At 42.3% G+C, this 11650-nt stretch overlaps 1 protein-coding gene across 2 annotated transcripts in view; it reads right to left on the reverse strand.

The window, feature by feature from the left end:
• Window positions 1–2401, reverse strand: part of grik4 (glutamate receptor, ionotropic, kainate 4) — a gene marked incomplete at its 5' end in the record, with an annotated part of 129517 nt that extends 127116 nt beyond the window's left edge. For both annotated transcript variants that reach the window (XM_079272652.1, XM_079272651.1), the window contains one exon: window positions 2320–2401. In XM_079272652.1, coding sequence (XP_079128778.1) covers window positions 2320–2401 — 82 coding nt within the window. The remainder of the gene's footprint in view (window positions 1–2319) is intronic.
• Between the last annotated feature and the right edge of the window lie 9249 nt (window positions 2402–11650).

The following is an 11650-nucleotide window of genomic DNA, read 5'->3' on the forward strand; positions in this document are numbered from 1 at the left end:
TTACCAATCAGTAGGTCTATTAGGGGGCATGTAGACCTACCATACATGCCAAGTGACTCAAATGAAAGTCCATTTTATCCCCAGATTTGCCAACAGCACAGCGACAAAGATAAGTTCCTCACTGAGCTTGCTGCTGGCTGCCGAATGGTCCTGGTGGGGATGTGGCAGGGGCGGGAGGTTGTTTTTGGCCCTGATACATTCAGAGAAGGCCAGACAGTGACATTACGCCAGCCAGGCAGCACTCGAGGGACAGCCACGTTAAATACCATCTCCCGGAGCACAAATGGCAGGGAGTTTGTTGTGGTGTTTGGGGGTATGTGGTTGTTTGTGTGCCTTGGTGTGCCTTGAAATGCGTGTGTGGCTGTCTGTGTCTTTGCTTTTGCATATCTAGGGCTTTGTGCATAAACACACACACATAAGTAGAGCACAAACAAACACATACTGACATTACTCTTGCAAAGAGACTGGTGCTGTGAGTAGAGGACATTAGAATGCTTAATTATCCAGCAACGATGCAACATGACTGAGATAAACATCAAACTAAATACCATCACTGCGGAGATGCTTCAGGTGGAAGGTGGAGGAGAATGCAGAGTCATTTATCCAACAACATTCACGAAAAAGTAAAGATTTGTTTTTTGGTCTTGTTGATACAATAAACTTTGAACCTGTGTTGTTTTCAAAATACAGAGATTATTTGAGGCATCATTTGCAAAACCAATAAAAATCCTGAGCTGTGCTGTCAGAGCTGTGAAACACGGCGGGAGAGTGACACAAAACATGTCTCGCTCAAAAATAAGAAATGACAGAACAAGATACTGCTTCAAGTTGAAAGTTGAACTAACTCCATTTTGTCAAGGCTCCAAATACCGGAGGGATAAATAGATTCTCTCACACAATAGGAGGAGTCAAGATCAAAGGGAAAGATCAGAAATAGGCTGCATTAAAGATCCAATATGCATTTATGAGCCTGTAAAGCTGGAAATGTCTCTGAGTTTAACAAAATAATGTTTTCATCATCACTGAAACACATTCCTCCAGAAGTGAGTGCACTGCTGTGTCATAATGTCCTGGATTCAGTTCACGCCTCGAGAAATACCTTGCACGAAGGCAAACTATTTGTTTTCAATACTTTTACCCTTTTGACTTTACTTGATGTTTAAATAGCCTTACAATAACCACATGGGGCTTTGTATGTTGATGTTAAGTTATTAACTTCAACCATTTTCTCTTGACAACAAATCTGCCTGTCAGCTGCCTGTTCCTGAAAGTTGACAACCGTGCAAGACAAGAGGTTTATAATACATAAATCAGTCAAACTTTTGGTGGACGGGGAAACTAGTGACAGGGTGTCAGCGACCTCCTGACTGTAGGAGAATAATAACAAGAAAGAAAATGTCAAACTGCTGGTGTAACAATCCCGATGAGTTTGCCATCAATTGTACTAAACATGCTATTTACTATTTGAAATGGTCCAGTGTTGATGCTCAACAATGGCAATGCATGCTGTAATGTGTCAGTGAAATGTCTACTGAGCTTCACCTGACATTCACAGCAGTGGGGGAAGCAGCCTATAGAACATTTTTTAACATCTGGGTTAAAGCATCTGTTGAGATCAGGATTTAAAAAGAGTCGGGACTAAGATCACAGTTGTGGTTACATATTCCAAATAGACCAGTTCCACTTGGATTGCACTACTCGTAAACATCTGTTGATATCTATTAGACATTTGAGAAAGAAAGTGTTGTTATATTTGTGCAATGGGTGTCTAGTACATCGTCAAATAGACCTTAAATGATTAAACTCTACACAGATATTTTATGAATTTCTCTCGGCAATACACCATAGAACAAATTTGTTTTTGTTTTTTGTCTATGCCGGGCCTATCGTATTTCAGAGCCAATTAGGACTGTGTTATATCCACACCACGTTTTTAGCCACTTGATACCTCAAGCCATGTGGGAGACATTGGTTTTTCTTTTGATTGAATTTCCTTCAGCCAATTTCCCCATTAGAGACTGTGAAGTTAGACTGTTCCATCAATTTGAGCGGACACTTGAACAGCAATTAGCTTTAAACACAAACTTGATCATTACAATTGGAAATTCATTCATTCACATATTCCTTTCAATTAATATGGAAAATAAAATCCTTTTATGCATGTAGTATATGGATATTCTAGAAGGGAGTTGTGATCTCTCTCTCTCTCTCTCTCTCTAAATCATCAAAAATAAGACCTCCCGGGTCAACATGTGTCTGCAACAGTTTTCCCACTGCTACCAGACTGTACAATATTGCAATTTAGTCATACAGATTTACCTATTCTGAAGGAGAGCGGGCCACCAGAGGTGCTTCTCACCCACATGGCTAAGAAGAGCAGAAGCGCCCAGGCTGTGAGCATCTTCTATGACTCCTCATGGGTCCTGCCCCGGGGGTGCCCCTGTCACAGCCACCTGAAAAATATACAAAGCAGAGCACACCATTTATACATCAACCAACATGAAGAAGGACACACAAAAGCCGGAGCTGTGCAACAGACTGTTTGAACTGCAGATATACAGTGTTTTCCTCTCTCTCTCTCTCTCTCTCTATGTTGCATGCTCAGAATCTGTTAGTGAGGGTGTGCAACTGCTGCTTCGTGAATCTGAGGCCAATGAAAGTGTTGATTACTTTTCTCCCGTCATTGCTGGTTTTTCTGTGTTAATGGCAAAGAGTAAGTTTGCTTCTTGACTTTTTCTTTTGATGTTTGTGTCATAGAGGGACATACTGCACATTGTCATCGATGTAACACTTTCCTATATTTTGTTATTATGTCTGTATTGCATCAAATTAAGCGTGGTTCAGTCTGGCAGTGTTTTTGTTGATGTTTTGCTTGATTAAAAACTACAACACGCCATGATTAATGTCGCAACACAATTGAAAGAGTGTATTCATGGTATTTTTAGTCCGTTTTTGACTCTTTGCGGTTCCTTGAAATTATTCTTAGATGCTTGATAAATAGAAGTCCTGTTGTATTTTTATCGTGGTAGGTCTTTGCTATTTATTCTTTATTAAAGAAAGTGAAGGTGTGGTTGGTTCTGTTTTGGCAGGGACAAAGGGCAGGGTCTTGTGTTTTGTCAGTGTTTATGTTGCAGAAAAAAATAAGTCGAGAGAGGTCAGTGACTACAGGTCAGTGCAACAGTATTGTACTGGAAAGGAAAGGAATAAAGGACTCTACCTTGGACAGGACAGGACAAACAAAGTCTCTTTTGACTCATCTTTCCAAAAATAGGAAGCCAGTTTGATTCGTTCGACGCATGTCAGACAGTACACCTGTGAAGAGGGCAGGCAGCAAGATTAGCGCAGCCAGACTCAACAGACTAGGGCTTCTATTTTGGTACAGGCACAAAGCCAGCAGAGGTGCAAAAGTAGCCGCAGTGTAATTTCCATCAGCAGGCAGGCCACTCCACTGTGTTTACCTGTTTGGTTATTTCAGAAATGTTAGCACATTTGTCTCTCAAGGTAGTGGGTGTTTTCTGGATTTGGGCAAATGTTTACCTGCAGTGTCTCAGCTGGCCACCTGGACTTCACTGAAGGACAAACATCAAAGAGGGGGTCTGGAGACCGAGGGGAGGTCTTGCAAGAACTGGTGGCAGCTCGCCAAAGTGTTATGAATGTTTAGTGTTTAGTGTTCAGTGGACAGAACAGAGGAGTTCAGACTCCTATGAGCAGTGGAAGAGTTTTTATATTTTGTGTGAGGAACCTTTGTTTTTTTTCATTTGATTTGTTTATGGCCTGAGGTGTGTACTTCTGCTGACTTGTTTACTGGTATGTACTGTAAGACTGTTGAGATGAATCTCAGCAGCAGATTGGTAACACAGATGATGACATGCTCCACAGAACAAAACTAATTTGGTTTTGATGTAAGTTACTTGTGTACAACAAGGCCATGCGTTTCTCTGGGTCTCTCACTGCAAAATCTGTTTGATGTCAGAGAAGCCTATTGAAGGTCGATTCCATGTAATACACAGACAAAATGCTTCATCGGAGTCCCCAGTTAGTTTGAAACCATATGAGCCGGTGGCAACAATACAAGTTTATGAGCATCCTTCTATGCAACTCTCTGGGTGTGTGTTTATGTTTGTAATGTTGTGAAAAAATGTGATGTTGTTGTCTTTCACACTTAGAGCAGGTTTAAGAATGAAACAGAAGCTCTCAGAGGCGTATAGTTAAATCAAAGCAATAGATTTATTTATCAACAGAGTCATTCAGCCCAGCTATCAAAAACAAGCTTGGGTGCTAATGGATGAACCTCGCAGAGCTTCACCATGAGACACGCTTGAACACATCAGCGTGTATCTTAATATAGGGGGTCCACCCCTTGTTACACATTGGCCAAAGTCAAAGATGCAGGCGTGGCACGTTTGTACGTTATGGCGCCTGGATGGAGGCCGTGGATGTCCATCCACCTTGGCCCCTCCCAGTAGGCGTTGGTTTCCATCAGTGTGAGTGAGGAGTTCCATGCGAGAGGTCCTAAGAAGGAGTGTGTGAAGAAGCCGGGCTCAGCTGGGGCGGTGGCCCTCGCTTGAATCTCACTGTCTATTGTGTCTTCCTTATCTTCTCTAAAGATGGCTGCCTGTTCCTCGTGTCGCAGTTAAATAAGTAACCTTTCACCTGCTTCTCTCTGGCCTTGCTGTGTTGTGAGCACTGTATAAGTGATTAATAGAGCTGTATATAAACTAATGGTTATTAAAACTACAAATATGCTAGTGATTAATTAAACTGTATATAAGTCAATTGCTACTTAAAGCTGCATATTAACTAGCTGTTAATTAAGCTGTATATAAGCTAATTGCTGATTAAAGCTGTATATAAGCTAATTTTCTCAACAAATCCCTCTCTTGACGTCTGAAGGACGTCACTTTCTTTACTTTCCTGCCCTGTTCTCACGCTGGTGTCTGCCTCTGCCTCTCCTGACCCTACCAGGCTGTTCTGCTCTTCCCATACTGGGTAAGCTCCATAAGGAGGGGGTGGTAATGGTTCCTTGGAGAGGGCAGTGGTGATAGGACGGCCAACCAAAGAACGAATACAGGGTATTATACAACATCCACATGAGACCAGTATTGCAATGAACACACCCGCTGACACTGCTATTGACAAGATCAGGTGCTTCCATTTTCCAAACATGTTTTCCATCCAATCTCCAAATGGATCGTTCACACCTGATGCTTCCTGCATTTCGTTTGACAGTGCCCTCAGACTATTCAGTGCTTTTGTGACTGAACCGTCCGGCGCAGTGTTGTTGGGGATGTGCAACACAGGTCTCCAAACATTGAGCAAAAGCTCCAAAGCCATTTTGTTTTGCATAGAAATCAAAGAAGTTAGGGCCAGCTGCTCAGCCAGACCCTCTATTGCATCCCTAGTATGATTAGCCAAACGAAGAACATTGTAATGCACATAATTGATACGATCAACATTTTTATTCACAGTTATCCATGGAATAATACTTGCGATACTCTCAAAACCTGCTGCAATTTAGTCTATCAATTTGTATTGATTAGGCACTCCTCTGGTTCACTCTGATTGTATCTATGTAGGTTGGACCTTTGTCCAGACTGAACTATCCTACTGCAGTTGCGTTATCAATTGGTGGAAATATGGATGCCAGAGTCATGCAATTTGATGGAGTAGCCATTTTAGTCATATTTGTCATGCATGCGTATCCTGTTGGGTCAGATTCAGGATATAGTGGTGCTGGTTCGGTGAACCTAGCTGGTCTAGCTGCAGCACAAGCTATACAGCCACCCATTTTGTTTTTGTTTATAGCATTATCAACAATTCAATTTAACCAAACATTGTCGTTTCCATGTCCTGTAGCTAATTGGATCACCTGTTGGTGGTTGCTGAAAAGTCAAATTACAAATTACAAAACAAATTATGCATTTTGCGTCAGATTACCTCGGACCTCTGCTAGAGGTCTGGACGGCTCAGATGCTGGGGCACAGTGTGACAGGTGGTGCCAAGGTGCTCCTGCTTTACCTATGACTTGGACCGAGTGTGAAGTAACCTCCTTCACTTCGTACGGCCCTGTCCACCTGGGGTCAGTCCACTTTTCTTATGAACTTTGACCCTGACCCAGTCACCCTCTCGGATGAGATTTTTACCTTTTCCTGGTCAGCTGCACTGGTTCGCTGGACCTGTTTGGAGAGAGCCTCCGTGAGAATGATTAATGCAGTCACATATGCCTTCATTTCAACTTGCTGCACATCTATGTATATGTACATCTATGTATCTATGTATATCTATGTATATGACTACCGTCTCTTGGAGGACCAGGCATTTGCCTCCTTGTCATTAACTCATGTGGTGAAAGATGCGTCTTATTTCCTTTTGCGCTCCTCACTGCCATTAGAGCTAATGGTAAAATTTTAACCCATGTCAGCTTTGATGCTACACATGTCTTCGCTATTTTTGATTTTAGCGTCTGATTTGCCCTCTCTACCAGTCCTTGTGACTGTGAATGATACACTGATCCATATCTACTTCCTGCAATTGCTTATTACTGAAATGTGAACCATTATCGGAGTATCAGCTCTGTCTGCAGCCACTTCACTACTGTCTGTGCGTCTTCTCTTTTAGTTGGGATTGCCTCCACCCACTTTGAGAATCTGTCCACCATTACCCAGATGAGTAAAGTCCATGTTGATGTCTTGGAAGCAGGCTGATGGTACAGGATAAGAGCCCATAGGTGTTTTGTACGGTTTTTTCACATTATGATCTCCACAGGTGGTGCATTCGTCGCAGAAGAGGCACAGTGCTTGCATTCTTTGCAATGTTCCTTTCTTTCCTTCGTGCGTGCCTCTGATATCAGTGAGACACACAATTCTGCTGGTGCTACCACTCTACCATCATGGGATCTACAAAGTCCACTTTCTCCTGTTGTTGCTCCTCTTCTTTGCCATTCGGACCATTCGTATGGTCCAGCCTTCTTCTGTATCTCAATCAGTGTTTCTTCAGTGATTTCTGGTTCTTGTATGGCTGTTTTCAGAACCATCTGTTTTGGTCTGTATCCTCTTCTTCTTTAGCAGCTTCATCTGCCATTTGTGCTGATGCTGGTTGAGGTAGGATACCTGATGCTACTATTGAGTGTTCCATATCTTCGAATTGTCTCACCACAGCATAGGATGCTGTGTTTCCTTCATCTCCTTTGTAGCAACATTCTTCCTGTTTCATAGACAATATGTGCTTTTGTGCATTCTTTTGAATTTTCGATTTTCTTGCAGCTCCGAATGTGAATTTCTTTGCTTAGGAGGATTCTTTGATGCAGCTCCTTCTCTTTTCGATTTTCTTGCAGCTCCAAATGTGAATTTCTTTGCTTAGGAGGATTCTTTGATGCAGCTCCTTCTCCCCCTTTTTTCTGATACAAAACTGCATTGACATCCCTCTTTTTGTTCAGAAACATCTCGGTGCAAAGGGAGTTAATAGTCAATTCTTGAAGTGCCGATGCATGTGACAGAGTCTACGTGAGAATGGTGAACACATCTTCTGTTTCTTGTGTTCAAACTAAAGGCTGAGGTGTTTCATGATGGAGGATGCTTTGTCTGTGGCTGTGGGCTGTTAAGGGAATATGTGGGTCTGGAACTGGATATGACGTAGATATTGTGGCTAATAGTTGCAGCAGTGTCTCTGTTGTTGCCAGATATGTGAAAGATATTGCTGTTCAGCGTGATTCTGGCTTCTTGGATGCTGATTGCCTGTCTCTCTCTGATAGTTTCCTCTTCTTCCATGTGGTGAGCCTTGTTGTTGTTGACCACGCGTGCGGCAGTCTCGTGAATAGTGACCAGGTTTTCCACAGTTGTAGCAGTAGAAAGTTCTTCCGTGCTGTTTCTTTTTCTTTTTAGCAGGCTTTGGGGCCACGTCAAGCTTTGCCAGCTGTATTGACACTTTTAGTGCTTCGAGCTCCATATCTGTTCTTTCCACAGCAGCTCTGTATTCATCATAAGTGTGTTCTTCGCTTATTTGTTGCAGATTCTCTTCAGTGAGAGGACAGTTCAGCAGTTCTCCATCCCAAATGTCATTATCTTTCCATCTCTTTATCATTCTTTTGTACGCTTGTTGTTCCACCGGCCAATGTTTGATTCTTCCATTCATCCTGCTCTGATCCTGGACATCATTCTCCAAGTTGCACAGACAAGAGGTGTATTTCGCAGCCATGACGTCTCTCTCTGCAACAATCAATAGAAAGTCTGAAATCAGTATTCCCAAATGTCCACATGATGGAGCCAAAGCTCCTATCCACTGTTCCTGTTGCAGTTCTTGGAGTGGCCACAGTTTTTTCTTCCCAGGTTGTGAAGTGCCAGCAGAGGGAGCCAAACCTCCTCTCATGCCTTCAATTGACATGTTTGCTCTCTGAATTCACACTGGCCCTCGTTCACAACCTTGCTTTCTCTGGAATGTGTGTGTGTGAAATGATGATCTATTTTATTATTAACACTTAGGGTGAAGAAGACGAAAACAGTAATGTTCTAAACATATTTCGAAGTCTCTGTGTGGATAGATAAGCAGAACACTCTGTTCCTGCGTTAAGATGGCAGTTTTCTTGCCCTAATCTGATGGGTTTAAGCGAGCAGATACTTTCAGGGTCACTGATCTTTATTCCTGTCGTACGAAAGGATGACGGAGTGCTCCTCTCGGCGTTTTAAACCTTCATACAGTGACCTCACAACTCCGCAATATAGCTTTACAAGTATAACGCATATTATTTAACAGTGTATGAATATATGTTATTTACAAATCCCCCTGTTTACCCCTGCTAGGTGTGAACGTCTATGTTTTAATTACACATGCAATGGATGTAACTAAATGTTTTATAAGGCCTCTAGTGTGCACCAAGCCCCCACCTTTTTAATTGTCTTCTCTCTGTCCGTGCAGTGGACACAATCTAAGGCCGCACTGTTCTTTCTTATCAGGAATGCTCTATCCTCCCGTATTTTCCCACCAGCGTTTGTCTGACTAAATGAATGGATGCTTTGTTACAGCTTTTTTAAATTTGCTGACTCCCTAATTTTAGCATCTGTCTGGCTGAATATAGTGGCTGCTGTGTTTCCGCATTAGACTTTGCTAACAGTCCCTGGGGAACCCAATTTTCCAATAAATCAGTAGTTTTTTTAACTACGCCAGTAAAACTGACACTTATATTAACCCTCAGCTGTCTCTCAGCATATTCTAGTGATTTATGTGTGTGTGTGAGTGCAACGTCTGTGTCTAATGCGTGTTTTTTCTGCTCTAGACACCAAACTTTGAAACAACGCACGAACTTTCAGCCACAAATCAACTCGGCTTCAGCTCTCAGCTCTCAGCTCTCTCTCTCTCATATTTACGCTTCAAACATTCACTTTCATTCAAACAAAATTGCAACACACTGCCATTTTTGAAATGCGCAGAGATCACCAATGCGGTAAAGGAATATCTTTAGAAATACAGTCAAACAAATAAACAAAAGTTCAAACGTACGCCTCAGCATTAGCTCTCTGTAGGCAACTAATAAACACAGTTAAAACATGCTCTTGTGTCTCTGAAGGCAAAGCATAAACACAAGCTCAAAACGTACACTGCCATTCTCTGAAGTAAAATCATAAACACAAGCGCGGTCCGTTAAGGAGATGGACAGCTCTTTTTTTTTTTTTAGACACACTATTTTATATTCCAACAGCAATTTCTTTTTCTCAACCTCATCAAACAGACTGTGTACCGCTGACCTCTCGACCACGATACAAATGAAAAACAAATGCTTTTTCAGCAAACAATCAGTCAAATTATAATCAATTCTGTCCCTATCCTACACACATATCAAAGAGCGCTGCTCTTTAATACATCACACGGCCGCTGCTTATTGTCAAAAACAATGTTACAGCCGGGATCCGATCCCGGGCCTACCGCGTCGAAGACCGTTATTTTAACCACTACTCCATCAGGGTAGCACGTCTACAATACAATTTAACTGCTTTTTATCCTAGGTCATCTCTGGACCTGTACACGTTCTGGCCATTTTCATTAATCTCGTCCGTCATTAACAACACACCGATATAATCAACTTCTGTGCTCTCGTCCAGAAACTCCGTCGAGGAAACTCTAAGCAGAGTAACATTATTTTTCACTGGATCGCTACTCACGAGTTAATGTCCGAAGACTCGATGCTCTTAATACGGGAATTCCGCAGTTACTTATTCTCAATACAGTTTATCAATGACATCAATAACATATACATATATCCCCGTCATGTTATGCAATTTCTTCGTAGTCCAAGACGTCTTATAATTACGTTAAAGATGACGCTTTATTTGTGGCAGGAATTTGAGCGCTTCATGCGAGGCGCGTGACCGCGACAGAAGAGGCGCGCGACCGCGTCTCACACTACTTCACTCTACGCTGCCACAAAAAACGTCATTTTTCGCCTTTTATCTAACGTCTTCTGCTGGACCCATTCACGCATATGTACAAACACGCATATGTACAAAAAACCCCAAATGCTGGGCTGAACAACCCTGCTGCTCGGTTGATTATTCTTTACAATACTTTTAATGACTATGTCATACTTACAGTTCGGACAGTCGGATTTAATTTAGTTTTATGACTATAATACAATACGCAGAATTCAGTCAAATAGGCTTCTGCTCACCTTGTTAGTTGTGTCGACACTATCAGACTGTTCCCGAACTGCAGGCACGACCTGGTGGCAAATACCAGGGCTCCCAGCCTCCAGGGAGACTCGCAGTTTGTTTTCTGAAACACAGATAGAGAGGTCTGTTAACATTCCAACCCGAAGCTCCGTATCATATCTATCACGTCGGGGTCACCAAATTGTTGTGAAAAAATAATGTTGTTGTTGTCTTTCACACTTAGAGCAGGTTTAAGAATGAAACAGAAGCTCTCAGAGGCGTATAGTTAAATCAAAGCAATAGATTTATTTATCAACAGAGTCATTCAGCCCAGCTATCAAAAACAAGCTTGGGTGCTAATGGATGAACCTCGCAGAGCTTCACCATGAGACACGCTTGAACACATCAGCGTGTATCTTAATATAGGGGGTCCACCCCTTGTTACACATTGGCCAAAGTCAAAGATGCAGGCGTGGCACGTTTGTACGTTATGGCGCCTGGATGGAGGCCGTGGATGTCCATCCACCTTGGCCCCTCCCAGTAGGCGTTGGTTTCCATCAGTGTGAGTGAGGAGTTCCATGCGAGAGGTCCTAAGAAGGAGTGTGTGAAGAAGCCGGGCTCAGCTGGGGCGGTGGCCCTCGCTTGAATCTCACTGTCTATTGTGTCTTCCTTATCTTCTCTAAAGATGGCTGCCTGTTCCTCGTGTCGCAGTTAAATAAGTAACCTTTCACCTGCTTCTCTCTGGCCTTGCTGTGTTGTGAGCACTGTATAAGTGATTAATAGAGCTGTATATAAACTAATGGTTATTAAAACTACAAATATGCTAGTGATTAATTAAACTGTATATAAGTCAATTGCTACTTAAAGCTGCATATTAACTAGCTGTTAATTAAGCTGTATATAAGCTAATTGCTGATTAAAGCTGTATATAAGCTAATTTTCTCAACAGTAACCATCCTTACACGCCGAAAAGACTCACTCTGCAACTGCCCGTGTTTTTACTGAACCTATTT

Source organism: Melanostigma gelatinosum (genome assembly GCF_949748355.1).
Source record: "Melanostigma gelatinosum genome assembly, chromosome: 7".
Taxonomy (NCBI): Eukaryota; Metazoa; Chordata; class Actinopteri; order Perciformes; family Zoarcidae; genus Melanostigma; species Melanostigma gelatinosum.